At 34.7% G+C, this 26,877-nt stretch overlaps 3 protein-coding genes across 4 annotated transcripts; 2 read left to right on the top strand and 1 right to left on the bottom strand.

Annotated features, from left to right (window-relative positions):
* Positions 1–1,747: 1,747 nt before the first annotated feature.
* Positions 1,748–8,541, top strand: LOC108209263 (beclin-1-like protein). Its single transcript, XM_017380083.2, has 10 exons — positions 1,748–2,002; positions 3,671–4,035; positions 4,237–4,407; positions 5,145–5,269; positions 5,455–5,503; positions 6,196–6,354; positions 6,660–6,745; positions 7,001–7,072; positions 7,564–7,713; positions 8,106–8,541. Exons 1-10 carry the CDS (start codon positions 1,822–1,824, stop codon positions 8,353–8,355), a joined length of 1,608 nt encoding a protein of 535 aa, XP_017235572.1. The 5' UTR covers positions 1,748–1,821; the 3' UTR covers positions 8,356–8,541.
* A 55-nt stretch (positions 8,542–8,596) lies between these two features.
* On the bottom strand, positions 8,597–11,872 carry LOC108209262 (cyclic nucleotide-gated ion channel 1). Of its 2 annotated transcripts, none has more exons than XM_017380082.2 (7): positions 11,689–11,872; positions 11,488–11,560; positions 10,589–11,330; positions 10,173–10,462; positions 9,914–10,025; positions 9,524–9,760; positions 8,597–9,449 (listed from the first exon to the last, which is right to left on the bottom strand). In XM_017380082.2, exons 2-7 carry the CDS (start codon positions 11,514–11,516, stop codon positions 8,754–8,756), a joined length of 2,106 nt encoding a protein of 701 aa, XP_017235571.1. In that variant the 5' UTR covers positions 11,517–11,560; positions 11,689–11,872; the 3' UTR covers positions 8,597–8,753. The 2 variants fall into 2 exon arrangements, with proteins under 2 accessions (XP_017235571.1, XP_063943134.1); XM_064087064.1 differs by having other exon boundaries at positions 11,488–11,582; positions 11,689–11,752.
* Positions 11,873–19,347: 7,475 nt separating this feature from the next.
* LOC108209457 (DEAD-box ATP-dependent RNA helicase 31) lies at positions 19,348–24,671 on the top strand. Its single transcript, XM_017380370.2, has 10 exons — positions 19,348–20,630; positions 21,243–21,349; positions 22,162–22,217; positions 22,379–22,600; positions 22,838–23,044; positions 23,146–23,232; positions 23,325–23,420; positions 23,567–23,782; positions 24,018–24,200; positions 24,288–24,671. Exons 1-10 carry the CDS (start codon positions 19,489–19,491, stop codon positions 24,513–24,515), a joined length of 2,544 nt encoding a protein of 847 aa, XP_017235859.1. The 5' UTR covers positions 19,348–19,488; the 3' UTR covers positions 24,516–24,671.
* Positions 24,672–26,877: the final 2,206 nt, after the last annotated feature.

Below are 26,877 nucleotides of genomic sequence, written 5' to 3'. Positions count from 1 at the left end.
GTAGTTTGTACTCAACCTCCTCTCTCTATATATTAGTTTTTATTTAAGACTTGCATTACTCAATGTAAGATACCTAACTTAATTTTAAAAACAATTATTAATTTTAACTATTAAACAACAATTCAATTTTCTAATATAACACTTGATGAGTTTAAATAGATGTCTCTGAGTTCTTTATTTCCATATCTTTTCTATGTGATCAGTAGATAAAAAGTGATTAATTTATTTATTAATATATCTGAATATAAATATTTGTATATCGATAAATTCATTAAATTTGTATTAAATACCACAGAGAATTTAACTGCACGTATACAGATAACACGGAAGAATGACTGATTTATGAATTAATATTTGTAAAATATAAATTTTTGTATATTTTATATTTTTAATTGATTACGACGTAGAATTTAACTGCCCAGATACAGATTACATCGGATTTGCATATATATATAGGGTCCTTCTCTATGAGTAACCCTTAAACTAGTAACCACGTAACTACGTGTGAGCTTTTAGATTTAAGATAAAAAGAAAAATGCTGATTAAGACACGTTGAATTATCCACCTTATGGGGAGGATTTTGTACACCATCTGATACACGATACAACTTCTGTGTGCAAGCATTAAAAATAATTTTATATTATTTTGTGCTTAAATTTGATGAAATAAAAATAGCACAAATTATACAGAACATAATCACATACCCAATAAAATAAACACTCAAATAGATTACAGAACATAGCATACAAAAACATACACAAAACATAAAATAATATGTACAAAATATTGAAAAAAATTTGTATACAGAACATAAAATAATATAAACAAAACATAAAAAAAATAACTGAGAACTAAAAATTACAGAACACGCTGACAAAAAAAATTACAGAACACACGGACCAAAAGAAATTTACCGAACACAATGACAAAAAAAAAATTACAGAACACCAAAATATATTACATACAATAATATGTACAGAACATAAATTAATATATACAATACATAGAATAAATTAAGAAGAAGTAAATACAGAACTGGACTCCCGCCAATGTGCTTTGGCAGTTTATCTATCTATGCGTGCAGTGTTGTTTAGAAAAAACAGGGTGCACAACAACCGTTGATAATGTATTATATTGGAGGGCTGTGCATTAGTTACTCAGTTACTCAAATATAAAAGTTACTCGTTGAACCATACCCTATATATATATATATATATATATAATATATATAGGGGTATACACGGTTCGGGTTGGTCGGTTTACCGGAATTTAACAACCCAATCCAATTAAATCGGGTTTTCAAAATTTCAAATCAACCCGAACCGTGTGAACCCCAAAACCAAACCAATTTGTAGTGTTTCAGTTTGGATCGGTTAGTCGGTTTATTAAATATATAATTAAAAAAAATTAAACAGATGCTCAATTCTCTTATACATACTAGTATAATCAAATCAGACTACTCGGTAAAACTGAAACATGTACTGCTAGTAACTTAAATATCTCATAATAAATTCTCTGAGGTATACAGGTTGAGAAACTTTATCTTTGGAAACATTGCAGAAGATACATATTTGGTGAAAAAAAAAACTCAAATCCGTAACTAACTCAATTAAATCGGGTTTATATTTTTTTAAACCAAACACATATTGGGGTAAAAAAATTCGAATTGGTTGGGTCGAAAATTAAATCGGGTTTATATTTTTAAAAATAAACACATATTGGGTTAAAAAAATTGTTTCGGGTTGGTATGTTCGGTTTGGGTGCTAGTATATATGACCAAAACGGAAGTGCGCTCAGGATTCATACTTGATTACACAACATATGAAGAAGATTAACAACATTAACAGTAGCGCAAATAATAATCTAATGGACAAGGGTCGGACCCTGCCGGTTGATCCGAACCTTCCCCGATGGGTCTGCCAAAACTGCCGCCACAATCTCGTCATCGTCGGCGTTGATTCTTACGCCGACAAGTTCCTCAATGACTCCTCTTTTCGTTCTGGTATCTCTCTCTCTCTGTGTGTTTTTTTTTTTATTGATTGAAGTCATCAATTTGAGCTCATGTCTAATTTACTACTACTTTTAATTGTACTTAGGGAAGTTAAATGTTTTATGTGTAAAAATATGGTCGATTGAATAATCTCTGATAAAATTTAAGAAATAATTCAACTTTAGGGCTCAAGAAGGCTGTGCTGATTTCATCTTTATAGTTTTGGTCCACTGAATTTTCATATATATAGAGCTGCCTATAAATGAATGACCAAGATTTCTCGAATTATATTTCAAGTACGAGGATTTTTTATTTACTAGCTGTTTTCTTGTTAATATTAGGGCTGTATTTGTTGATCAATTGCCTTCATTATCAATTTTGCTTGCTCAGTTTCGTAAATTGTATACTTGATGAATGCAACAAGCACTTGTATATTTGGAATGTAATATCTGATTTTTGTTTAAAGATAGATCCAAATGTTACTATTAGATGAAGAAGAGGACTTTTCATTTGAAGTTGTTCTTATCCAATTGTTTTTACGATTTTAGTAGTACTGCACCTCTAAGCTGTAGCCATGTTTGCATTTAAAGTCTCAAATGGTCTCTGGCATTTGGAACGGTTTTCTCTAGTCATCTCTATTATCTTGCATAAGGTAGCTTGTGTCACATTTTTGTTAACTTCATCATCCTAGGTATAATGCTTGAATCAGGGAAATAAATCTCGAACTGATGCTGACTTTGCTGAAGTTGATACTACAATTAACTATATTCTTCCACTTGTACCTTCGGAAGTGTCTATACACCTTTCGCAAATTTGCTTAGTTTTACAGTTTATAAGAATGAAATATTTACTGCCCGTAGGTAACTTGTCTTCTCTTAAGGTTGACAGTAGGAGATCATACTCGGTTCTACCATCTTGCTCACTTTATAGATTCCATTCTGGGATTCTGAAAAATGTCCCATCACAGTGTTTATTCCTAATTCCTAGGTTCCTATACAAAGGCACTGATGAGGTCCTATAAGAACTTAACCTATACGTTATAAGTGAAATCTGTTAGATGTGATATTTTTCAGGGAACAGCCTTTTTTAGCTAAATGCATATTGGCCTTCTAGTTTAGCCAATACTAAATAGTTTAATCTGTGAGTTTGATGACTCTAATCTGGATGTTGGCAGGAACTGACCTTTGAGTTCTCTGATTTTATATACGTTTTGTGATTTTCTGATACAAGTTCTGTTCCAATTTATAAACTACATCTAACCACTTCTTTCAATGGAAGTGGTAAAAGACTTAAGTACACCTGTTGACTTATGACAGTTACTACTACTACTGCTATTATTATACTAGTTATTACCCGTTTCACATGAAACAGATGTCATCCTGACAGATGTGGCTTGGCTTAACATACAATGCAGAGCTGCAAGTACTGACTTGCACTGAGGGCAGAGATTGAGTTGTCTTGACAGTTTATCTATAAGACTAGGGCCTAGTTGTCACTATTGGCCTCGATGATGTAGTGGCATGCAAAAATATAGTAAAACTTAAACACACTAATGTTTTTGTTGCCTATCCTAAAAGTGGTGGACACTAAGCATTTTAATTGTCTCCATCATAATATTGCAACGCGAGAATTGGGAAATCAGACTTTGAGTTTGCATTACATTGGTAATATTTCATGCAGGGATTCAGGGTTCTTCAGTTCATGGTGCGAGTAGTGTTTTAAATTCAACACGTATGGACCACTCATTTGTGGTGTTGCCTAAACAAAAAACACAAGTACCAGGGGTCCCTCCACGTCCTCGCGGTGGATCCAATCTGTCTGATGCAAGCCAGTCTGGGAAGACAATGGAGGAATCGTTTGTTGTTTTGCCTCCACCTGCTGCTTCCGTGTACAAGTGTGAATCCACCTCTGATGCAAGCGGCATCCATGCGCCATCACATGAGGGTGAACCAACTGGTGCTCCTTCACACCCAAACAATTCTGGTTTCCACTCCACAATAACAGTCCTCAAGCGTGCCTTTGAAATTGCGACAACGCAGACACAGGTGTGAATATATCTATTTTTTCTAATGGCAGGGGAGTTTAATCATAATTACAATCTCACTGCTACATTTCGTAATTAAACATAATGCTTTGATGCATTTAATTAATATTTGGAGATGCATATAGCTTGTGTGCATATAGTTTATAATTATGACACATCCCATATGCGTTTTATATTTTATATGTATAAATTTAATGACCAGGTTGATCAGCCTCTATGCCTCGAGTGCATGAGAGTGTTATCCGATAAGCTTGATAAAGAGGTTGAAGACGTAAACAGGGACATAAAAGCATATGAAGCATGCCTGCAAAGGTTAGAGGGGGAACCCCGAAATGCTCTTACAGAAGCTGATTTTCTCAAGGAAAAACTGAAGGTATCTATCAGATGTCTCGTTAAAATTATATTTATATGAAGTACTACTATTGTCAGGTCTGTCCACTTATATGTCGGGTCTGTCCTCTTATATATGATGTAGATTTTGGTTATGAGTTAACACATCACCTACAATCTTATCATTTAATAGTAAATAATGGATTCTAGTTAGTCCGGTTGAACATGTACAAGATGATCACTTCATAAAAATTAATTTATCCTGTTTTTTTCCATATAAGTCATAAAAATAAATTTGTCATGTTTTTTTTCCATTTAAGTCACATGTGATCAGTTGCCAATTAATATATTTTAAAAGTGATTAATAGCATCCAATTGATCATTATTACTTCTCTTATCTCATGTTCTACTAATATAAACTCAAAAAGCCAATAGTAAGTACAATTAAAAAAGGAAATAAATATGAGTGAAATAAAATATTTAAATATTTTGATGGAGATCACTCTTGATATGTCTTCTTCCAAGGTACATCCAGGGCTCTGTATGTATTATGTAGTGACATGCGTAAAGAGAGCGATTATGTGAGAGGTGCACAAAATGTGTAAACGTAGAAGTTAATTGCACAACACATAATTGATTATGTATATCTTTTTGACACTTTAGGAATGTTCTACCTTTGTAACTATTATGGCTTCCAGCGGCTGTATATCTAATTTATTACAGACTATCTGTTTACCCCCCTGATCTGAGGTACAGAATGTTTTTTAAATTTTTCTGTAGATAGAAGAAGAGGAAAGGAAACTTGAAGCAGCTATGGAAGATACTGAAAAACAATGTGCAGAAGTCACGGCTGAACTGAAAGAACTGAATTTAAAATCCAGTCGCTTCAATGAGTTGGAAGACAGGTAAGTTTTGCCATGATCAAAATATATAGTATATTTTTCCCTTTTTTTCCCTTTAGGTGCTTGAATACAGTAGTTGTACCCAAACTATGAATATGGTCTTTTTCTTTATTCTGTTTTTAAAGTCGCTTATTTAGTTTATGTGCAAGTCCCTTTGTGTAATTATTCATTTAATTTATCTGCATCAGGTATTGGCATGAGTTCAATAATTTCCAGTTTCAGTTGATTTCACATCAGGTACCGTCATTAACTCCCTGCATCAATATCATGGTGTACCTTTTAGAATATTTCACATGATTGCTGGGGGAAACCTTCTTATTGTAGTAAGAGCAATCCAGAGCTTGCAAATGTGCATATCGATGTAATGAATAGTGGTTGTGTTTTGGTTGGAATTTGTTATTTTTTGTTAGAGGGGTGCGTATGAAATAATATGTATGTAATTTTCCTATCGTTTGTGCAAGGTTTATTCATTCCCTCATTCCATCCAACAGATTGATTAACCTTTAATCCGCCAGTTAGCATCATTGCTCATGCCCCTTTCCTGCTCATATTCACAAATTCTATTATCATGTTCATGTTTATTTCCTTTATAATAAATTATATAATTCTCTATTTCTTTTAATATTTACACTTTAAAATTTCTATTCCTTCATCTCTTCTATCTAATCTAACCAGAAAACCTTAAACGTCTCAATTTTTAATGGTTTTAATGTTGTGATTTTCCTTCCCTGTTAATTATGGCTAGTTTATGAAGCTACATTCAAGTGTAGCATTATAATTTAACTCTCTTTAACTGTCTCATCCTCAAATGTTTCAAGGAACCTCATTCTTTTTCCCTTGAAAATTCTCCGAGTTGGGAAACTGTAGGTATTTCATCTTGATAATGTTTTGTTTGCCTCAACTTGCTAACTTCAGTATCACTGGTGCAGGAAGAGAGGGATGCCATTCTCTCAAAGATTGAAGTTTCTCAGGCACATCTAGAATTGTTAAAGAGAACAAATGTTCTCAATGATGCTTTTCCAATCTGGTATGATGGAGACTTTGGAACAATTAACAATTTCAGGCTAGGCAGACTTCCTAAAATTCCGGTATGTAGTTGAGGTGCAATTGTTTTGCTACATTGTCATTAAGTTGTTGAAAAGACATATGCCCTCTCTCTGGTTATTCCGAGAGCATGAATGCCAATGTTTAGTATCATGACTCAAATAAGAATACACTTTAGACCTACCATTCTTCACCGCAGAAATGACATACCTAATATACCTGCTTCTAATTTGTGGCATGGAGAACACCTACATCTTTTAATGTTTGTCCATCAATCTAGCTGTTACTTTATTGTCCTTTAAAATTGATTTTTATTCTCTAATTTATAAGATGTCTTTATGCTGTATAGGTGGAGTGGGATGAAATAAATGCTGCATGGGGCCAAGCTTGCTTTCTACTCCACACGATGGCTCAGTATTTCCGACCAAAGTTCCAGTATCCTTCATATTCGACTTACTAATTTGTATCTTGTTGCTTAACTATCTTGCTATACACTGTTTGGCTGACGAGAATTCATATTATAGGACATGAACTGCAAGATGCAGCTTATATGTTGAATACTATTGCGAATATGATATAGTTTATTTACTGAATGTCGGAATCATACCTGATTTGCAGATGCATTCCTCATATGATCTTTCAACTACAGGACTTAGATCCTTAATTTGTTTATCTTAACTTTATACTCAGATATCGGATAAAAATCATTCCCATGGGTAGTTATCCTCGGATTATGGATGCCAGCAATAATAGTTATGAGCTGTAAGTTCAGTATGCTCACTCATCTCTTTCTCTTGAAAGGAGTTGACTACTTGTAATGGATGATTGATGCAAGGACCTAAGAAACATGCTATAGCTATTAGTTATTACCTGCATTTTTGTCATCACATTTTGTTTTGCAGCTGTGTCCTCCACCTGAAAACGGCCTAAACCCACTGGTTCAAGTCAATATATTTTTGCATTGGTATACTTTACCAAGTGCCTATTTGTAGAGTTTGTTATAGCCAAGTAGATTGTCCTGAGTTGCTTTTGTCATCATCAGTATGATGTTTCAATCTTCTACATTGCTGGGATGTAAAATGAAGAAAGCTTCCTCCCATCTATGTTCCACTTAAAAATGGCCTAAAGTCTTACTATTACTACAGTGATTGAATAGACTCACCATTAACCTAGTCATCTTTTTTCATATGCATTGCTGGACATGGTTAGAGTTTGATTCATGCTACTTTAGTTTTGACATAGTTCCATCTCAGGTTTGGCCCGGTGAATTTGTTCTGGAGCACCCGTTACGATAAAGCAATGACATTGTTCTTAACTTGCCTGAAAGAGTTTGCAGAATTCGCGAACTCCAAAGATAAGGAGAACAACATACCAGCAGATAAACGTTTTAAACTTCCCTACAAGTAAGACTCTTTTTGTATTTGAGGAATTCCTAATATGAGACACACATGCATCTATCTCTATGTTTTTTCATCCTACGAAGCATGTACGCTAATCATCACTTTACAAAGTTTATGTTCTGAGGGAAGTGATCAAATTAAGAATAAAGTTGGCTGAGCTGATTGTCGACATAGATTTGGCTTTTATTTGTAAATGTTGGTTTTTTCTGGTCTCCTAAAAATCTGGGAATCGATTTATCACACGATATGTATTTAACTAATTAGTGATATTATTATATATATCTATCTTATAGTGAGCTATATTGTTATCCTGAGCCACAGTGATGGGGACTAAACATGTGATCTGTCTTCTTGGTATCTCATTTCATGATACAACCTAATGTTAATTTATGCAGGATTGAGAATGACAAAGTAGAAAACTATTCCATCACCCAGAGTTTCAACAAACAAGAGAACTGGACGAAAGCTCTCAAATACACCCTTTGCAACTTAAAATGGGCACTTTACTGGTTTGTTGGGAACACAAATTTCCAGCCTCTTTCTGGGACAGTCTCTTCGCGTGCCGAGGTTCCTCCTGCAAGTTCTATGTACAAAAGTCGCACTTCTAATTCCAAGTCTGAACTACAGAGCTCATCAAATTCATAATGTAAAATGTATATATTAAGAACAGTAGAACAACATACAAAATTGTATATAAATTCGACACTTTCCCAGTTAACAATACAAAGTTGTATTAGACTTAACAGGCCACGTTGCTTGCATAACATTTAAAGTCAGCCAGTTTTTCTAGAAATGAAATTGCAGCAGGCACATTATTTGTGACAGACCAAAGTTGATGGTTAGAGTACAAATTATCAGACACATGGGCTGTAGTCGAGTTTAGAGATCTGAAGAAAGGTATCATATATAACAGGCTCAACAAATTTTAAATACTAGCTTTGAAAATCAAATATATTTGTACACTAAAGGGAATTGTGTATTGGAGGAAGCTAAGACAATGTGGTGAATCTAGTGAGTTTTTATTGTCATGCCACAGAAAGAATTTATTTTCTAGTTTCTTGGGCACTAAAATCCGGCTCATCTGGTTTCTGAATCAGTAATGTCTGTGGCAAATTTGCACTAGGTACGAGATGGCGCCGCAAGGCTCTGAGCGCATTTGCAGCAAACCTCGACGCATAGATGGTGGCACCAAGGCTTGGTATTGTTCCACCCTCTTTGGCCAAAGCATTCTGAAGTCTGTCTTCATTCTCTCGTAAAGACTTCTCAAACTCCCTTTTACAGTGACGCCGCCATGCTGCTTGTATAAAACAGGCTGCCCATGATCTCCACTGCTCCGAATGGTACCTGAAAGTGTGCTGAAGCTGCTTGCTGTGAAGGCGACGAAACTGAGAGGCAACAAACTTGAGGTCTTCAGCCATTAAGGCAAAAGCTTCGACATCTGATACTGCTTGCACAGTTCTAGTTGAGATTGGAAGACTAGAAGAAGAGTTGGGGACCAGAGCCCAAGTAAGAAGCTCTTCACCGCAGAAATCACCAGCTTTCAGAGTAACAGAGTTGAAGAAACCCGTTCTTCCCCCATTGGTGTTCATTGTCAAGATTTTGCCACGCATGACAAAGAGCATTTCATCAACGGGATCACCTTCACGGACTATACAGCTCTTCTCCGTGTAAAGGACTGGCTTGAGTCGATCACACATAGCATCCAACAATTGTTCATCCATACTTGCAAACATTGGCACCTACAAATTGAGGGTGAGTGCAAGCCATAATACAAGGTGAGTGAGTAAAGTAACGCCTTTGAGTGTACACTTACTCTAGTCAGTAAAGCCAAGCAAAGATGGCGGTTTATGTCCCTCCTCACATCCTTGGGAAGGTCACGGATGAGAAATTCCTCGTCTACTCCTCTGGTTTCTTGCCATTTGTATTGTTCATAACGCTTGATCCGCTCCCTTAGACTCTCTGGGAGCATACGATGGGACATCCATAACTCTGCATCTCTCCTTTTTACCCTCATCTCCTCTTCTCTGATGGTAATAGACTGCAGATATTTCTGCAACAGCCAGAAAACAAATCCATTAGATGATGATGAGGTTTAGTTTGGAGCAAAAGTACAAAGAATTCCGGACATTAGTCTTTCTTATTGTTTATGAACTAGCAGAGCAGTAAAAGAGAAATCATCATCAAATGATATCATAGTACATACCTGCATGTTGCCTATGAGCAAGGAAAATAGCACTAATCCGACGATAGATATGGTGATGGCAAAGAGAATCTCTCCAACAAAGCTACTTGTTTTCAGGTTCTGACCAAGTGAACTGAGGAATGAGTATGAGTGAAATCTTTATTAGCCAAGGTTTTACCTAACAAATGTACACTACTTAAACAAGACCTTCAAAATCACAAGGAGCTATTGAACTCTCAAATTAGTTATACATCAGATGAGCAGCTGGACTAGCACTAACCTTAAACTCCGCAAACCCCACCAGAAGCAATAAAGAAATTTACGCGGGAAATTTTCCATTTCCACCACATTGGATTTCAGAGCATCAAGAAATATGCCAAAATTGAAATCTGATGGTTTTCTAATATCTTCTGGCTCAAGATGGGGGCAAGAAGCACTTAGGATTGAATTGTGTATGCCAACACCATTTCTACAATACAAGTAGGTAATGTCACAGTCACCCTTGCACGCCTCGCGCCAGCATTTGTCTTTCCTCTCGATTGAAATCAGGTACCAAAAGGCTCCAACAACCTGTCAAATTGAGAAATTGCTGCTTCATATGATGATTTGCCACCAGTAAGTTAAAAGATGTTATAAACTACTGAATAGTTCCTAGTTTTAAGACACAAGTATAAAGTATAGAATCAGCAAACTTACATGACTGGCAAGCATATAGAGAAACAAATTGATGGCAGCTCCAGCCCACGCTGTTTGAGCGAATAATCCAGAAGATCTAGTGACTTCATTAAACAGGGGATATATGCGGAAAAACCTGGGGATGTACTGGCACAAGACAACAAACTTCAACATGTCTTTTGCAGTCAGCGAAACAGGTCCATCCATTTTTGGAATGATAACTAAAATGACCACCTGAGGAAGAGGGAGGATGGCTAAAATGTCTACAATGAAGTAGGTGGACAAGTATCGTTTTGCTATAGCAACGTGATTGGTTATGAGTTCACCCCTTCCAAAGACGCGAGTAGAAGGGGCAATAAATCCTGTATGAAACTGAAAGAGGATGTGAAGTATGTAGAAGATGTCAGTGAATGATCGAAGAATACAGGCTGTGGTGGCTAATTGCTTGTCTATGTTAAGGCACCTCCGTTTCCCATCGATGACAGGAATGTAAAAGAACAATGGATCCAAGGACACTGACAAGACACAGGCCAATACAAAGATCTTATTCCATCGCTGCAGAAATTGCCCCTGAGGGTCAATGAACCTTTTTCCACATGAGGTTGAATTATCCTTCGAGTCATCGAGATTTCTTGAATTTCTGATGCCTCTGCAACTCTTCTCTAGTCCTCTGCCCACAATGGAACTCACCGCTGCCTTAAATCCTTGCAGCCCCTGATTTTTGGTATAATCAAGAGATTTGTCTGAAGTTGAATTCTCGAACCTGAACATAAGACTAGCATAATGAGCTTTGGACTCGGTATTTACTTTTATGTTCACTAGGCAGAGCGGAACCAGGAGAGGCTAACCAAGTCGGAAAAATTCAATGGAAACATAAATAGAAGTGACTGAAATAGACAAGCTGCGGCACAACAACTAACCTTGCGTATTTTTGTTGCGCAAAATTCATGGCAGTTTGTGAAATAACCAAATATTTGGTATTTTGTCGGTGACCTTGATTAACAGCAAAAGCAAACTGATAAATAAGAGATTATTATGAAGTAGATGCATGCCAGTTGTTTATATTTTCTTATCCATAAAACTTCAGCAACATTTGAGGTTGATGAGTAAGAATTACTTACATAGACAGTGGCTGGCTAGTCGTCCATACACAACATGTCCTGGAAATCAATGTAAACCACAAGGAACATAAGAGTAGAGATAAGAATGTATGAAGCATAATTGATTATCAAGTTAAATAGGGGGGTTGGTTGGGAAATTTCTTAGAGATTCTTCATGCTCCAACAGTGTTTAGACTTCAGACTCAGGTCTTGTCTTTTTGTCTTATTATTATTATATTATTCTTCCACCCTTGTAGTTACGAGTAATACGTACTTTTGACGGGAGCATGGTAGGGTCAGACTTGCAACAACTTTAAATGGCATTTTGATTATTCAACTGCATTATCTAACTTAAAAAGTTTTTTAGTCACATCATTGTACTCTTAAAATTTTTTATTCAGGTTACCGACCGTTACATTCCGTTAAAAATCTGACGGAAAACTGACTAAACTTTGATGACTTGGCTTGAACAAATGCACCGTGCATGTATAGTTAACTCGAGTGGCATTTTTGTCACTCAACTATCTCAAAACTTGCAATTTGATCATCAAACTGAAGAAACTTTCATTCGGGTCACTAGCGATTAAATTTGTTAAAAGATAATAAATATAAACCGGCCAAAGATCTCTCCTGCAATAACATTAGGGGCTCCCCTACAACACCTCTTTACAACAAATACGCACAATATCATCAATGGTTTAACTCACAAAAATTTCACCCTTATTAATTTATTTTCATTTTATATATCTTTAAGTAATTGTGAAAAAGTCCATCACAAATTTGAAAATAACCTAAAGATATATAAAATTATAAGAGATTAAAGAGGATTAAATTTATGGTGTGTGAGACCATTAATGTTATCTCTTGCATTTTTTTGACAATGTATATTTCTTGCATTTGTTTATAAGTTTTAGAATTTTTTAATAGTGAAATAGGTGTTGTAGGAAAGCTTTTCGTTCGTTTTTTTCAAGTTTTGACAAATGTAATAATCAGTGACCTGAATGAAAGTTTCTTGAGCTTGATGACCAGAAGTTGAATGATCAAAACGCTGTTTCAACTGACTCTACGTGTCATGGTGGATTTGTTAAAGCCAACTCACCAAGCTTAGCCAAATTTCCGTTCAATTTTTAACGGACTGTGACCTAAACATAATCATAATTAAAAGGATAGAAATCCTTGCTGAAAAGAAAGATTATTGCATGAAACAAATAAAATAAAACGAGTTTTGGGCTTTTAAAATCCGTCGGCTATGGAGTTTGATAGGTAGGCGGCGATGATGAGAGAAAAGGAGAGACCAAGAGTTTGGATATTGATTCATACCAAGGGCAACTCCTTTTATTTTACACTCTTACGATCAAATTTCATCTAAATGGGGATAAATATCAAGTAGGTCACTCGTTTCGTTCAAATGTATCAATTGAGTGACTGATTTTCAAATTGACTCAAATGAGACACTCATTAGAAAAATTTGTATCAAAAATATCACTCTATCGTTAGTCGAAATTTTGAAAGTATTATATATTGAGTTTCGTACATTTTTTATGAATGATATTACATCTAAAGGAAAAATTCTGAATTCTAGTATTTTAGATAATATTTTTAGATTTTAAAAAATTTGTCTCCTGTTTATTTTTATTTAAATAAATAAAACAACCAAAAAATTAAAAATAAATAGTTGTTTAAATTTTAAAAATCTAAAAATATTAGCGAAAATAGTAGAACTCGGAATCTTTCATTTGGATGTAATACCATTCATAAAAAATGTGTGAAACTCAATATATAATATTTTCAAAATTTTGACTAACAATAGAGTGATATTTTTGATACAAATTTTTCTAATGAGTGTCTCATTTGAGTCAATTTGGGAATCAGTCACTCAATTGATACATTTGGACGAAACGAGTGACCTATTTGATATTTATCCCCATCTAAATGACTATTGTCATTAGGATGATTTCGAGTAAAATACTAAAAATTTAGGTAAACATAATCTGAATTTAAATGAATAGTTTATATATGACCTTTAGTCTAACTAAAAGTAACAATTAATTTGAACAAAATTTAATTAAATGGATGTAAAATAAAACGAGTTCAAAACATGGAGGTATAACAGGTAAAAGGTTTAGTTTGAAATTAAAACAAAAATATGTTCAAAAATAAGATGTATAAAATGCTAAAATACTCTTTTTCTTTAAACAAAATGCTAAAATACTCTTATTATTAGAATAAACTTGATTTTCAAATAAATCTTTTAATAGCATGGCTGCATGAATGATACTTATGTCGGGTGTATATATATATTATACTATCTATACTATACTATACTATAATAATACAAAATGGGTATAATTTGTAGTACATGTTTTTTGGTTTGGTCATATTCTTTTAGTCATTCTTATATTTTTATCTTGCTAAAAAAAAATCACACTAGAAATCTATCTCTTAATAAGTACAAGTCTTAAACAATTATATTATAAAACTAAAAATCTATCTCTTATAAGTACAAGTTTTAAATAAATTACAACACTAAAAATTTATCTCATAATAAATACAAGTCTTAAACCAATCCAAAACACTACACGCATATAACTTTCGAGCCTTCGGCTTACCACACGCATATAACTTTCGAGTTCCGAGCCTTCGACTTGTTTTATTATTTCATTAAAAAAAATTATAATGACATTAAAATCAATTATAAATATATAATTTTGAATATTTTTTTTTAAACAAGAACCTTCATATAACTCTTTCCAATTATAACATGTTCTATATCAATATGAAACCCGAATAATTATATAATTTTTTCTAACTATAATCTGTTACACGACAAATATCTTTTTTTCATACATATGAAAATATACGAAATATGAAAAAAATATTTTAAAATTAATTGAATAATAAATCATCCCATATTAATAACAAAAAAATATTTTTAAATAGATAATAAATTGTAAAAACTTAATTTCTGTGAGAAAATGTAATCCGTTGGTTAATATAATTTAATTAAAGTTCAATTTATTAATATTAAAATACTAATAAAATGATATTAAAATTTAAATTATAAAAAATAAATTATGAATTATATAACCGCCCGTACTTCGCACGGGTTAAAGGCTAGTACTATACTATAATAAGCCAACATGGATATAATTTGTAGTCATGTTCTTTTATTCATTCTTATATTATTATCTTGCTAAAAACAAAAAGAATCACACTAAAAATCTATCACTTAATAGGTACAAGTCTTAAACAATTATAAGATTAGAAATTTATCTATTATAAGTATAAGTTTTAAATAAATTATAACACTAAAAATCTATCTCATAATAAATACAAGTCTTAAACCGATCCAAAACACCACACGCATATAACTTTCGAGCCTTCGGCTTACCACAAACATATAACTTTCGAGCCTTCGGCTTGATTTATTATTTCATTAAAAAAATTATAATGACATTAAAATAAAATTATAAATATATAATTTTGAATATTTGTTTAAACAAGAACCTTTATATAACTTTTTTGAATTCTAACATGTTCTATATCAATACAAACACGAATAATTACATAATTTTTTCTAACTCTAATCTGTTACACGACAAATATATTTTTTTCATACATATGAAGATATACGAAATATGAAAAATATAATTTAAAATCAATTGAATAATAGCATCCCATATTAATACCAAAAAAATATTTTTAAATAGATAATAAATTGTAAAAACTAAATTTCTGTGAGAAAATGTAATCCGTTGGTTAATATAATTTAATTAAAATTCAATTCATTAATATTAAAATACTAATAAAATGATGTTAAACTTTAAATTATAAAAAATAAATTACGAATTATATAATCATCCGTGTTTCGCACGGGTTAGAGGCCAGTATCACATAAAAAGACAAAGAACGAATTGATTTAAATAATTTCTGGTTGTTTTATCGGTACCAAATCAATGTTTGGAACTACATATGCCTGTGCTAATTGACTTGAATTTGTTATTCAAATTGTTTGATTATATGAATCGGTTCTTGCGAGGTAGTTGTATGGGTAGATTACAAGAGTCATAGAGCAAATTGACAAATGACAACACATAAAAAAGCTGTAGTGGTTATTTGTTCATTTCATGGCCAATAAAATATGCATCATGCTTATAAACTAACCGAGCAAAGCGATTGAAATATAAAATCAATATATTCTACTTAGAGCAGGGTCTGGGAGAGTAAAATATATGTTGATCATGACCGTACTCTAAGGAATAGAGAAGCGGTTTCCGTGAAGATCTCCGACTCAACGCAAGACAAAGTATTGTGTGAGATATATATAACTAGTACCTTTGCGCATGGTTTGTAACACATGGGATTCATCTTTATCGTGAATTCATCTGTCAATGAATGATCTGAGCCTTTTCGTCAAAGCATAATGCCATAACACTCAAAAACCTCTTTGCCGCTAACCCATCTGTCAATCAATGATCTGAACTTTTTTTTAAAGCATAACGCCATAACACTCTAAACATCTATAGGCCACGAGATCAAGTCTCGACTACTCTAATACGTTGTGTCCAATCATTCCTATCTAATATCATATCACCCGTGAGATATAGGGCTCCCATGTCCAAACTTAATTGTTCAGCTCACGTCCGACAGGGCCGACCTCTCTTTCTCCTACCCCGGACTGACATGTGTTTGAGTTACATTTGCGCTGAACATGTTCACACCAACGTAAACCCCCTTCCCTTATTTTCTCAGAGATAGACTCAACACCTAAAAGGCGTCGAAAATTAACATTCGGTATATGATATGTCATGGTGTTACCACAAATGTAACGCAACATACGCATTTCTGCTGTGTCTAGCCTACGCTACTTAGCCTTTCTCAATAGCCATCACCCAGAACCATATAGTAATAACAGTCTGATTGCTACTCGATTGAATCTACCCTTAAACTTCAAAGGTACACTTTTATCTAGGGCTGAGCAAAAAACCGAAAAAAACCCGAAACCGAACCGAAACCGGTAAAAACCGAGTCGGAAAAAACCCATCCGAAACCGAAACCGAAAAATAATAAACCGAACCGATGTTATGGGTTCGGTTTCGGTTATTGGTTAAAACCGAACCGGACAAAACGGAACCGAACCAATTCTTTAAATGAATAATATATATATAATTATATATAAATATATTAAATTCTTTATATTATGTATATATGTTGTGGGTATGTTATTATGTTCTCTGTATGGCTTCCTGGTGAAATTTCTACTCGCATTTTAAATTATTTGCTTGGCAGTTGGCTGTGTTAACTTGTATTCAACAAACCTATTCTAATCCTTAAAGGAAACATAAGTCTGTGTTAAGATTTCATGCTCGGTGAATATGTCATATGCTCACTGCCGGTCTATCACTCCCAATTCTGTATCTTCTATTTTCTATATGGTATCTCATTAACTCATTTTCTCAATCTTCCTAAATCATGCGCCAAAAAACCCACCACAATATAGAGAGATGTCGGCCATGAACTTCTGGTCTTTATAATATATGGTATTATTCTAGAGCTAGTTTCATATTATTGACGAGAAACTTCAATGTTATATTAATTATTATGTCTAGATTACGTGCATCAATTTGCCCTGTTCGTGTATTATTTTTCATTCTTATATTTGTCGGTTTTGTAATCGAAACCGAACTGAATATAATCAAACCGGGGTTTTTTAAACCGAAACCGAACCCAAGCCCAAACCGGCGGTTGCGGTTTTCAATTTTTAAAACCGAAGATATATGGTTCCGGTTATATCCCAAAATCGAGCCGAACCAGCCCATGCTATCCCCTACTTTTATCACACAACACACCAGTAGCAGCACTCTAGTAAAGCCATCATGTTGATATACGATGCGTCACATCCGCAGAAATATCACCATTACTCTGAATGATCGACCCCAAGTATTTAAAGGTATTAGTTTTTGGTACACGGGCTTCCGCGATACATACAGCTACATCCTCCTCATGAATCAACTCGCTGAAATTGGCAAAGAGGTACTCTGTTTTAGAACGGCTCAAACGCAATCCAGAACCTTCCACCGATGTACGCCACCGTTCTAATTTTACATTAACCTTATTCCGAGACTCGTCGATTGATACATTATCATCAGCAAAAAGCATACACCAAGGCATAAGAGCTTGAATGTCATGGGTAATCAAATTCAAAACAATTATAAAAATCACAAGGCTTAATGCCAAACCTTGACGAAGTCCTACCTCAACTGGAAAATACTGAGCATCTCCAACGGAAGAAATCAAGCTTGACGAACTTGAGGCCTTGGAAGATGAACTTGAGGCCTTAGTAGATGAACTTGAGAGTCTTGAAAATCTGAATCAAGCTCTCAATGTCAAGGAGAGGAGAAGCAATGATGAGTTACAAGATGCTCGAGAAGAGTTAATTGATGTGAATTCTTTTAGTTGTCATTCCTTTTAGTTTGCAAGTCATTGTCAATTAAAGTATTTTTTTTTTCTATTTATAAAACCATTTAGAAATTAGATCACAGTGCTTGATGAACTTATTATTGAAAAGTATAGCTACATATGATGAACCATTAGCAGTTGATGATGAATTTGTCTTATTGGAACTGCTCATGGTTCATCGTATGTAGTTATAGCTTGCAATAATAAGTTCATCAAAATGGTGATCTAAGTTCTAAGTGATTCTACAAATAGAAGAAAAATACTTTAATTGACAATTGCAGACTACAAGGAATGACAACTAAAAGAACTCACATCAATTAACTCTTCTCGAGCATCCTGGAACTCATCATTGCTTCCCCTCTCCTTGACAGTGAGAGCTTGATTCAGATTTTCAAAACTCTTAAGTTCAGCTTCCATGGCCTCTAACGTTTTCTTCTCTTTCGCATCCCCGTTATAATTACTAATATATTTCATGACATTACATTCCTCTTAAACTCTTTTTGTCATGGAATTTCTTCTGTTGCTCAATTAATCATTGGTAAGATTGGTGCTTCTCTTTCTGTCATTAAAATCAATTACATGCGTTAGAATATGCTAGAATCACATGTATTAAAATCAATCACATATATTAGAAGACGCTAAAATTTTACTCACTTTATGAGTTTCTGCTTACTTGCTAACTTCGTCATACTTTTTTCAGCCATCTTTTGCTCTATAAGAAGGATCTCAGGACGAAAAAATAAAACATGAGATTTAGAAGATGCCATATTAGCATTTTGAGATCTTCTTTTATATTTATATAAATATATAGATTATAACATGAGATTTGGAAGGTGCCATGTCAGCATGAGATCTTCTTTTATATTCATATTCATGTAGAATATACAGTGGTCTTATTCCCTGACAACTGTGTGTTAGGAAAGGGTTATATAACACACTGTATGGGATGTTTGATCAATATTTCAAGAGTTAAGATCCAATCATTTTTAAGATATATTTGCGGAAGGGGAGTTTTCCTTTCCGCGGATAATATATGCGGAAAGGGAGTTCTCCTTTTTGCGGATAATATCCGCGGAGGCCTTAAAAAATAAACTTCGATCTGAGCCTTGAAATATAGATTTAGTGGCCCCAGTACAGTTAGATAACGCTTCTCTGACAAGTGGTTGTCGGGGACAGGACCCGATATACACAGAAAAGATCAGAGGGGTATTTTTGGGCGGAGGGAAGTTGTTATATAAAACCCTGTGGAAGTCGCGGAAGAATGAGAGGGTGCTTAAACCCTATCCATTCCCTCTGCCTCACACAAATTCGAATTCTACCATCTTCCATCTGAATAAAGCTCACTCCTTTGTTCAACCCATCATGAAGCCTTGTTCCACTCTTAACCTCACTCGGCTCATCCCCATTTCTCCCCGCGTCCCATCTTTATCACACAGTAACATAGGTTTTCTGAATTATCCTAGTCATTTTGCTGGGACCTCCTGCTTGAAGATGAGGGCTTCCAAGAATTTGATTGAGGATGAACCTGTGTTGGATTGGGGGCTGAGGTCTGACTCGTTTCCTGGCCGTAGAAATGGTGATTCCATGGGGAAGAGGAGGAGAGATGGTGATTCGGAATATAATGCTAGTTCAACGCGTGGTAGAGGAGGATATTCGAATAGGGGAAGAGAGAATAGGGATTCCTTTGATTCATATTCTGGTGCTTCCGGGGAAAGAGGGCGACATGGTGGTGAATTTGAGAGGAGAGGATATAATGATTCTAGAGGTTATGGGAGAGAGAGTAATTCAAATGAGTATGAAATGACGAGTAGAGGAAGAGGAAGAGGGGGTTATTCGAGTAGGGGAAGAGAGAATAGGGGTTCCTTTGAATCTAGAGGTAACTCAAATGAGTATGGGGTGACGAGCAGAGGAAGAGGGGGTTATTCGAGTAGAGGAAGGGGAGGATTACCGAATAGGGGAAGAGGAGGTTTAATGAGCAGGGGAAGGGGGAACCGGGGTTCGGATGATTATGGAAGAGGAGGATATTCCAATAGTGGAAGGGGGGGACGTGGAGGGCGTGACTCATTTGAATCCAGAGGAAGAGGACAGTTTGGAGGTGAAATGGAGGGGAGGAATGAAGGGTATATGAGAAAAGAGTATAGTTCACGGGGTGGGAGAAATTCAGTCATGGGGAGGAGTAGAGATGATAGAGGTTCTAGGCAGGACCAAGGGGGTCCCCGTGATAGAGGGATGAAGGCTGCTAGTGTTGGTTACGAGAGGGCGGGTTTGTTGTTGTCAGATAATGAGGATACTGATGAAGATGAAGATGAGGAAGTGATCAAATTAAGGGACAATATTCAAGAATTGATTATTGGAAAAAATAGTGAGGCAACCGAAGATGAGGAAGATGATAACTCGTTGTTCGAAACTGCGGGTTCTTTTTCAGGACTAGGAATTAGAGCTAATCCGGCAAACTCAACTATAAATTCAGATGAAGGAAATGATTCTTATCTGAGTGAAACGAGGTAATCTTTAAGTTGCATTTACTTATGTCCTATATTTTAGAAACATATGTTACAAACTTTAATGCATTTAAGAAACTTAAAATAATTAATAATTGCAGTTTTAACTTTTAACTGTTAAGTTTAAGATATGTAATCCATAAAAGTTGTGTTACTATGTCAATCCATTATATGGATATCTTTAGTTAACTTAAGATGAAAAATGTGTTACAAACCTTAATGCATTATATTGATATCTTTAGGCCTGCAAAATAATACAGGCAGGAGAGGGCAGTTTAAGGACCTGTTAATAATTTCTTTAGATGTCCTTTTCTAAATTTTGCGATAAAAAGGGGACAAGTATTTAAGATAACTTCAGACTATACACAATAGAAAGAAAAGGAAAACTTAATGTAGTTACTGGTTCTTATCTGAAAGATGAGTGTGCTAAACCAAATAGCGATACTTCAGAATTAGGGTGTTTGTCATGCTTACCTTTGAAATTATATATCATATGCACTTTAGGATTAATAAACTGTCCAATTTGGATTCTGTAATGCAGTTTTGTATTAAAACTTGTTTTTTTTAATTATGTTTCTTTTTCTTCTTGCAATTAATATTTTAATAAATGCTCAGGTTCGACCAATGTTCGATCTCTTCCTCTTCGCTAAGAGCGATTAATGATGCAGGGTATGAGAAGATGACTATTGTGCAGGAGGCAACACTACCTCTTATTCTTAAAGGTTTTTTTCATATTATAAATGCATGCTTTAGCCAGTAAAGTTTAGTGCAGAAATTATAAGTACTGATCAGGAGCTACATATTTTGTCATCGTTACTTTTTTGTTCCTTATCTGCGATCTTAGAGAGTTTGAAATCTTGCTAATAGTATATATTGGTTACTAAAATATGAAGTCAAATTAATAGTAAACCAAGGAAGCTTATGCACCAACAAAACCCTATATAGAAACAACATCGAACCCATTGGGAACCTTTGCATATAAAGCGGGAGTGTTCACTACCTGTGATTCGTGAAGGCAATTCTTAGGGGATTTCTTAGAAATCGCAATCGTTTCGTTTCGTATACTTTCGTTTCGTGTATTTTCGTGTTTCGTGTACTTGAAGGTGAAACCCGTATCCGCCCGTTATTGATTTCGTGTACCTAATTTGAAACCCGTATCCGATCCGAAACGTTTCGTGTACTTTTCGTGTATATAGCATGCAATTCTAAATGTCATGGAACTATGTGATGCAGCCAACATTCAGTTCCTTCTTGCTAGGTTCAAATCACTTTTGGTTACTCTTACACTTGTATTGTTATAATACTGTTTCTAACAGTTGCCAGTAGGATACTTTTTGTGTACCTGTTTCAACGAGTTTAATGCTGATACAAAAACAAAATAAACTGAACAATTTGACCTTTCAGAAAGCTACTATCTTTGTCGCAGTCATGCAGTTTATTTTAGTTATTTCTTTTCTATACGTGGAAGCAATGATTGTTAAGTTCTTAGTTGAAATGTGATAATATAGCTACTAACGATCATATCTTTATGTAGGCAAGGATGTGCTAGCTAAAGCAAGAACTGGCACCGGAAAAACTGTTGCCTTTCTGGTAAGTAGCTTGGTCTAAGTTCATTGACTAATGAATCATTTATGTTTTGATTTTCTTCAACCAATTTGTAACCAATTGATGCCGATTCTCTGACATAGCACATCTTCTAACCAATTGTATGATGTTCACATTGTTCTTATTGTTTGAAAATTTATTTACAGCTTCCATCTATCGAAGTGATTTCAGAAACACCTACCGATCGTGATCAAAAGCGGCCTCCGATTCTTGTCCTAGTAATTTGCCCTACTAGAGAGCTGGCAAATCAAGCAGCTGCTGAGGCTAATAAGCTTATAAAGTATCATTCTTCAATTGGTGTTCAAGTTGTTATTGGAGGTACAAGACTTGCTTTAGAACAGAAACGGATGCAGGCAAATCCATGCCAGGTGAGGTTATTGTTACTTTTTCTCACAACTTAGCCTAGTACCATATCCAATTATACCAGGTTTATTTACTAAGAAATTTAACTGTACCCTTCATTCGTGGATCCAGAAAATTAGCAAAGCCAGAGGCATTTTTTCTGTGAAGTTTAGACTACAAATCTTCAATTACTATATATCAGTTGACGTCTTTTTCCAAAAAGTTTGTTGAAAAATTCTTTGGTTTTCACATGTTAAACCCAGATTCTTGTTGCTACACCTGGAAGGCTGAAAGATCATATTGAGAACACCATGGGTTTTGCGACTCGGCTTATGGGTGTCAAGGTCCTGGTTCTGGATGAAGCTGATCATCTATTAGACATGGGATTCCGAAGAGATATTGAGAGAATTATAGCTGCTGTGCCAAAACAGAGACAAACACTTCTGTTCTCTGCAACAGTCCCTCAAGAGGTTTCTTTCTTATTATAGGGAGTGGTAATGTCTAATTTTAGTACATGCTAGCATGTTCTTTAAACTTGAATTGCTTTCTGAATATACATTCTGGTGTGAAGGTCCGTCAAATTTGCCACATTGCTTTGAAGAGAGATCATGAATATGTTAATACTGTTGAGGAAGGTAGTGAAGAGACGCACGCAAAGGTAGGGCATGCAGTTATCTTAGTTATATGTTATTATTATATATGGGTCAGTTTCTTGACATATTATATCACTTACAATCATATATGCCTCAGGTCGTGCAAACCCATCTAGTTGCTCCACTGGAAAAGCACTTTCCACTTCTTTATGTTTTACTGAAAGAGCATATTGCAGATGACCCTGACTATAAGGTGAAATTTATCATGAAAGTATTTGCTTTAAAATAAAAGTTTAAAACGTTGTTGCACTACCAAACATATAAGTCCAAAATAACTATGGCTTGCATTTCTTTAAACATTGAAATTTGATCTGATGCTTAATTTTCCAATGATTAAAGGTGCTAGTATTCTGCACAACCGCGATGGTTACTAGGCTTGTTGCTGATCTTCTTGGAATCCTTAACCTTAATGTCCGAGAGATCCATTCTAGAAAGCAACAGAGTTACAGAACTAGGGTCTCTGACGAATTTCGAAGGTCAAAAGGTCTTATCCTGGTAACATCTGATGTTTCAGCACGTGGAGTAGATTATCCAGATGTTACTCTTGTTATACAGGTAAGGCTGTCAATTGATGGTAATTTGTTAATATAAGCAGCTTCCGTCTTAAGTCATCCTGTCAACAGTTGGCACAATGTTTCGGCTCATCCCCCCGGCCCCAAGTCATGAACAACATGATGCATTGTACCTTTTTCTTATTGTTTATTTAATTAGTTATTTACTAAGTTATGCACTGACTAATAATAATCTGCAACTGCGTTTTGTTGACTATAACACTTGCATATACTTGCAGATGGGATTACCTGCTGATAAAGAGCAGTACATACATAGACTTGGTAGAACAGGGCGTAAAGGTAAGGAAGGCCTAGGCGTACTTTTGTTGGCTCCCTGGGAAAAATTCTTTTTATCCAACCTTAGCGACCTGCCACTGTCCGAGGCTTCACCGCCTTCAATTGACCCAGATACGGTGGAAAAGGTATGATCAGGACTTTATAACTATACATTCCTTTTCCATATATTTTGTGCATAATTGTAACTCAACTTTTAACTTTGAGCTTACCAGGTGGAGAGAGCATTTTCCCGTGTAGAGATGAAAAATAAAGAGGCAGCATATCAGGCATGGCTTGGTTACTACAACTCTAATAAGACTGTTGGAAAAGACAAGCAGAGACTTGTTGAGCTTGCTAACAATTTCAGCAGATGCTTGGGGCTTGATATTCCACCAGCAATTTCAAAGCAAGTTCTGGGCAAAATGGGCCTAAGAAATGTCCCTGGATTGCGTTCTAAATAGGTTTGGAATTGAAATCCTGAACTCGGTGGCTAGTTAAATTATTTTTGCTGTTCTTGTATTATATATTATTAGTTTTATTAGATCTTCAGGTTCATGTAATATGTTGCTGCTTCTTGCATTGTAAAACAGTTCAGCCTAAATCTTGTTGTAACGTTAGATTCCTACAAGTTATCGATTTTGGTTCAAGAGAAGCCAAAATATCACATAAATGAAATGAGAAAGGGGTCTAAACTGGTCCCGGCCCAATAGCAATTTAGCCTTGTTCTGTCAGTAGCATCTATAAGAGACTCTTGAATGAGTTTTTAAATCAAAGTATAGAGAGCATATGATCATATGATGTTTCAAGAAATTGTTAGTATTTCTTAAAAAGCTTAGAAGGCTTTTCTCATTTCTCAATATTAAGAGCCGGCTCTTTAATTTTGATAATAAAAATTCATTTCCTTAAATTTGTTAAGTGCTTTTTTCACTCATTGATAAAGTGAAGTTCAAATATTAATGAAATATAAATTAAGGGAGAGTATAATGAGCATCATTAGAAGTATTTTCAAATTTGCTGATAACCATGGTTTTTATATTATATTATATTTAAAACTAAATACAAGACATTTGAAGATTCTTTTATGTTGATAACCAAAATAAATTGTGAACTGCTAAAAAAATATTTATTATACATTCCAAGTATTACTCCCTCGGGTAGAAAGTCATATCTAATTTAAAACCGTTTAGGAAAAATATAAATTCAATTAGATATGTCAATTTGTACCAACATTTTTGTCATATACAATATTTTGTGTCGAGAATGGTTAATCCGTGTAATTTTGTATTTTTATATTAAAAATGATAAATGCATGCATCTATCAACGTTTTGTATATCTATCATATTTTGTGACGCAGTGAAATGCGTAAAAAAAATAAACATTAATTTAAAAATGACTTAGAAATCTTTAAAATCTTAAATTGGCAAGGCAATTTTCGAATCCATAAGAGATTTCTTGAATATACAAAAAATAGAGAGAATATGCTTTATGACTTTTAGTCTAATCAAAGATCATATGTTATCCGGCAAAAAAAAAAAATCATATGTTACAACTTACAATTAAAAAAATCTTAGTTAAGATTAAGTATTTAAAGAAATGAGCATGCTTATGCACCTTCAAACATGATGATGATGATGTATAAAATCTAGTCTTCGATTTTTCCATACTTAATGTTTTCTTGTTTTTGCACGATCATGTTCTTCATCGGCACCTCGAAAGAACTCGATTCCAAGTTTCATTTTGAGTAAAAAAACTGCATACACGTGTAGGGGTGTAAATGAGCCGAGCTGAGCCGAACTCTAGAGTGCTGGTGTATCGTTTGTTAAAAAATTAGCGAACTTGAACTTGAGCTCGAGCTTGGATCGAGCCAAAAATATTGTTTGAAGATCGACTCATTAAGGAATAATTCTGTTCACGAACGGCTCGCGCACCGCTCACGAACATGTCTCACGAGTTTTTGCTCACGAACCGCTCATTAACTCACGCTCACGAACATGTCTCACGAATTTTTGCTCACCAACTGCTCATTAATTTTGTTCACGAGCTTGTTTAATAAACTTTGCTAGCGAGCTAGCTTACGCTCATAAACTTATTTACGAGCTTGTTTGTTATTTAATTTAATTAAAAAAATAAATTAAAATTCTAACAATATTTTAATTTATGCTAGAGGGAATCATAAATTCATAATAAATCATCCATTAATAAAACTCCCACATCCACGAGTCTAAGTACACGAACCATGTTCACGGGCCGAGTTCACGAACTACGCTCACGAGCCAAGTTCACGAACCATGTTCACGAACTCATAATTCGAACTTGTTCGCGAACTATCGAGTCGAACTCTACTGTGCTCAAGTTCAACTCGTTTATAAAACGAACCTAAATTTGTGCTCAAGATCGACTCGTTTATGAATCGAACCAAGCTCGAACTGAGCTTTTTTCGAACCGAACACCGGGCGGTTATTGAGCGTATCAACTCATTTACAGCCCTATACACGTGTTGCTTATCTCTCCATGATACTATATTCAAAGGTAAACAACTTCCTATAATTTTAAACTTTAACTCTCATGTAAGCTCTTCACACGATAATGACAATTGTTCAATTAATTTAACACAACCTTGATAATCCTTGCTAACACAAAATTATAATCAATTTTCACATTCTTAAACTCATTAACATTATCACGCGTCAATGGATACAAAACATAATTTCCATCTTTGTTTATTTATGAAGTCAACTACTTTCTCTCTATTATTTTGATATAAGTGTAGATTAGCTTGATACGATTACATGATACCATCTATATATATCCATATCAATGTC

This window comes from Daucus carota, chromosome 2 (genome assembly GCF_001625215.2).
Source record: "Daucus carota subsp. sativus chromosome 2, DH1 v3.0, whole genome shotgun sequence".
Lineage (NCBI taxonomy): Eukaryota > Viridiplantae > Streptophyta > Magnoliopsida > Apiales > Apiaceae > Daucus > Daucus carota.
Note: the sequence above shows the minus strand (reverse complement) of the source record. Positions and strands in the feature narration are given on the sequence as shown.

Coding starts and splice junctions, on each gene's coding strand:
- LOC108209263 (XM_017380083.2), top strand. CDS start 1,822: ATGAAGAAGATTAACAACATTAACAGTAGCGCAAATAATAATCTAATG. Junction 6,746..7,000: donor TATTTCCGACCAAAGTTCCA/GTATCCTTCATA, acceptor CTTTATACTCAG/ATATCGGATAAAAATCATTC. Junction 7,073..7,563: donor AGCAATAATAGTTATGAGCT/GTAAGTTCAGTA, acceptor GTTCCATCTCAG/GTTTGGCCCGGTGAATTTGT.
- LOC108209262 (XM_017380082.2), bottom strand. CDS start 11,516: ATGAATTTTGCGCAACAAAAATACGCAAG. Junction 11,331..11,487: donor GCGCAACAAAAATACGCAAG/GTTAGTTGTTGT, acceptor TCTTATGTTCAG/GTTCGAGAATTCAACTTCAG. Junction 9,450..9,523: donor GCTTGGCTTTACTGACTAGA/GTAAGTGTACAC, acceptor CTCAATTTGTAG/GTGCCAATGTTTGCAAGTAT.
- LOC108209457 (XM_017380370.2), top strand. CDS start 19,489: ATGAAGCCTTGTTCCACTCTTAACCTCACTCGGCTCATCCCCATTTCT. Junction 23,233..23,324: donor GTGAAGAGACGCACGCAAAG/GTAGGGCATGCA, acceptor TATATGCCTCAG/GTCGTGCAAACCCATCTAGT. Junction 24,201..24,287: donor ACCCAGATACGGTGGAAAAG/GTATGATCAGGA, acceptor TGAGCTTACCAG/GTGGAGAGAGCATTTTCCCG.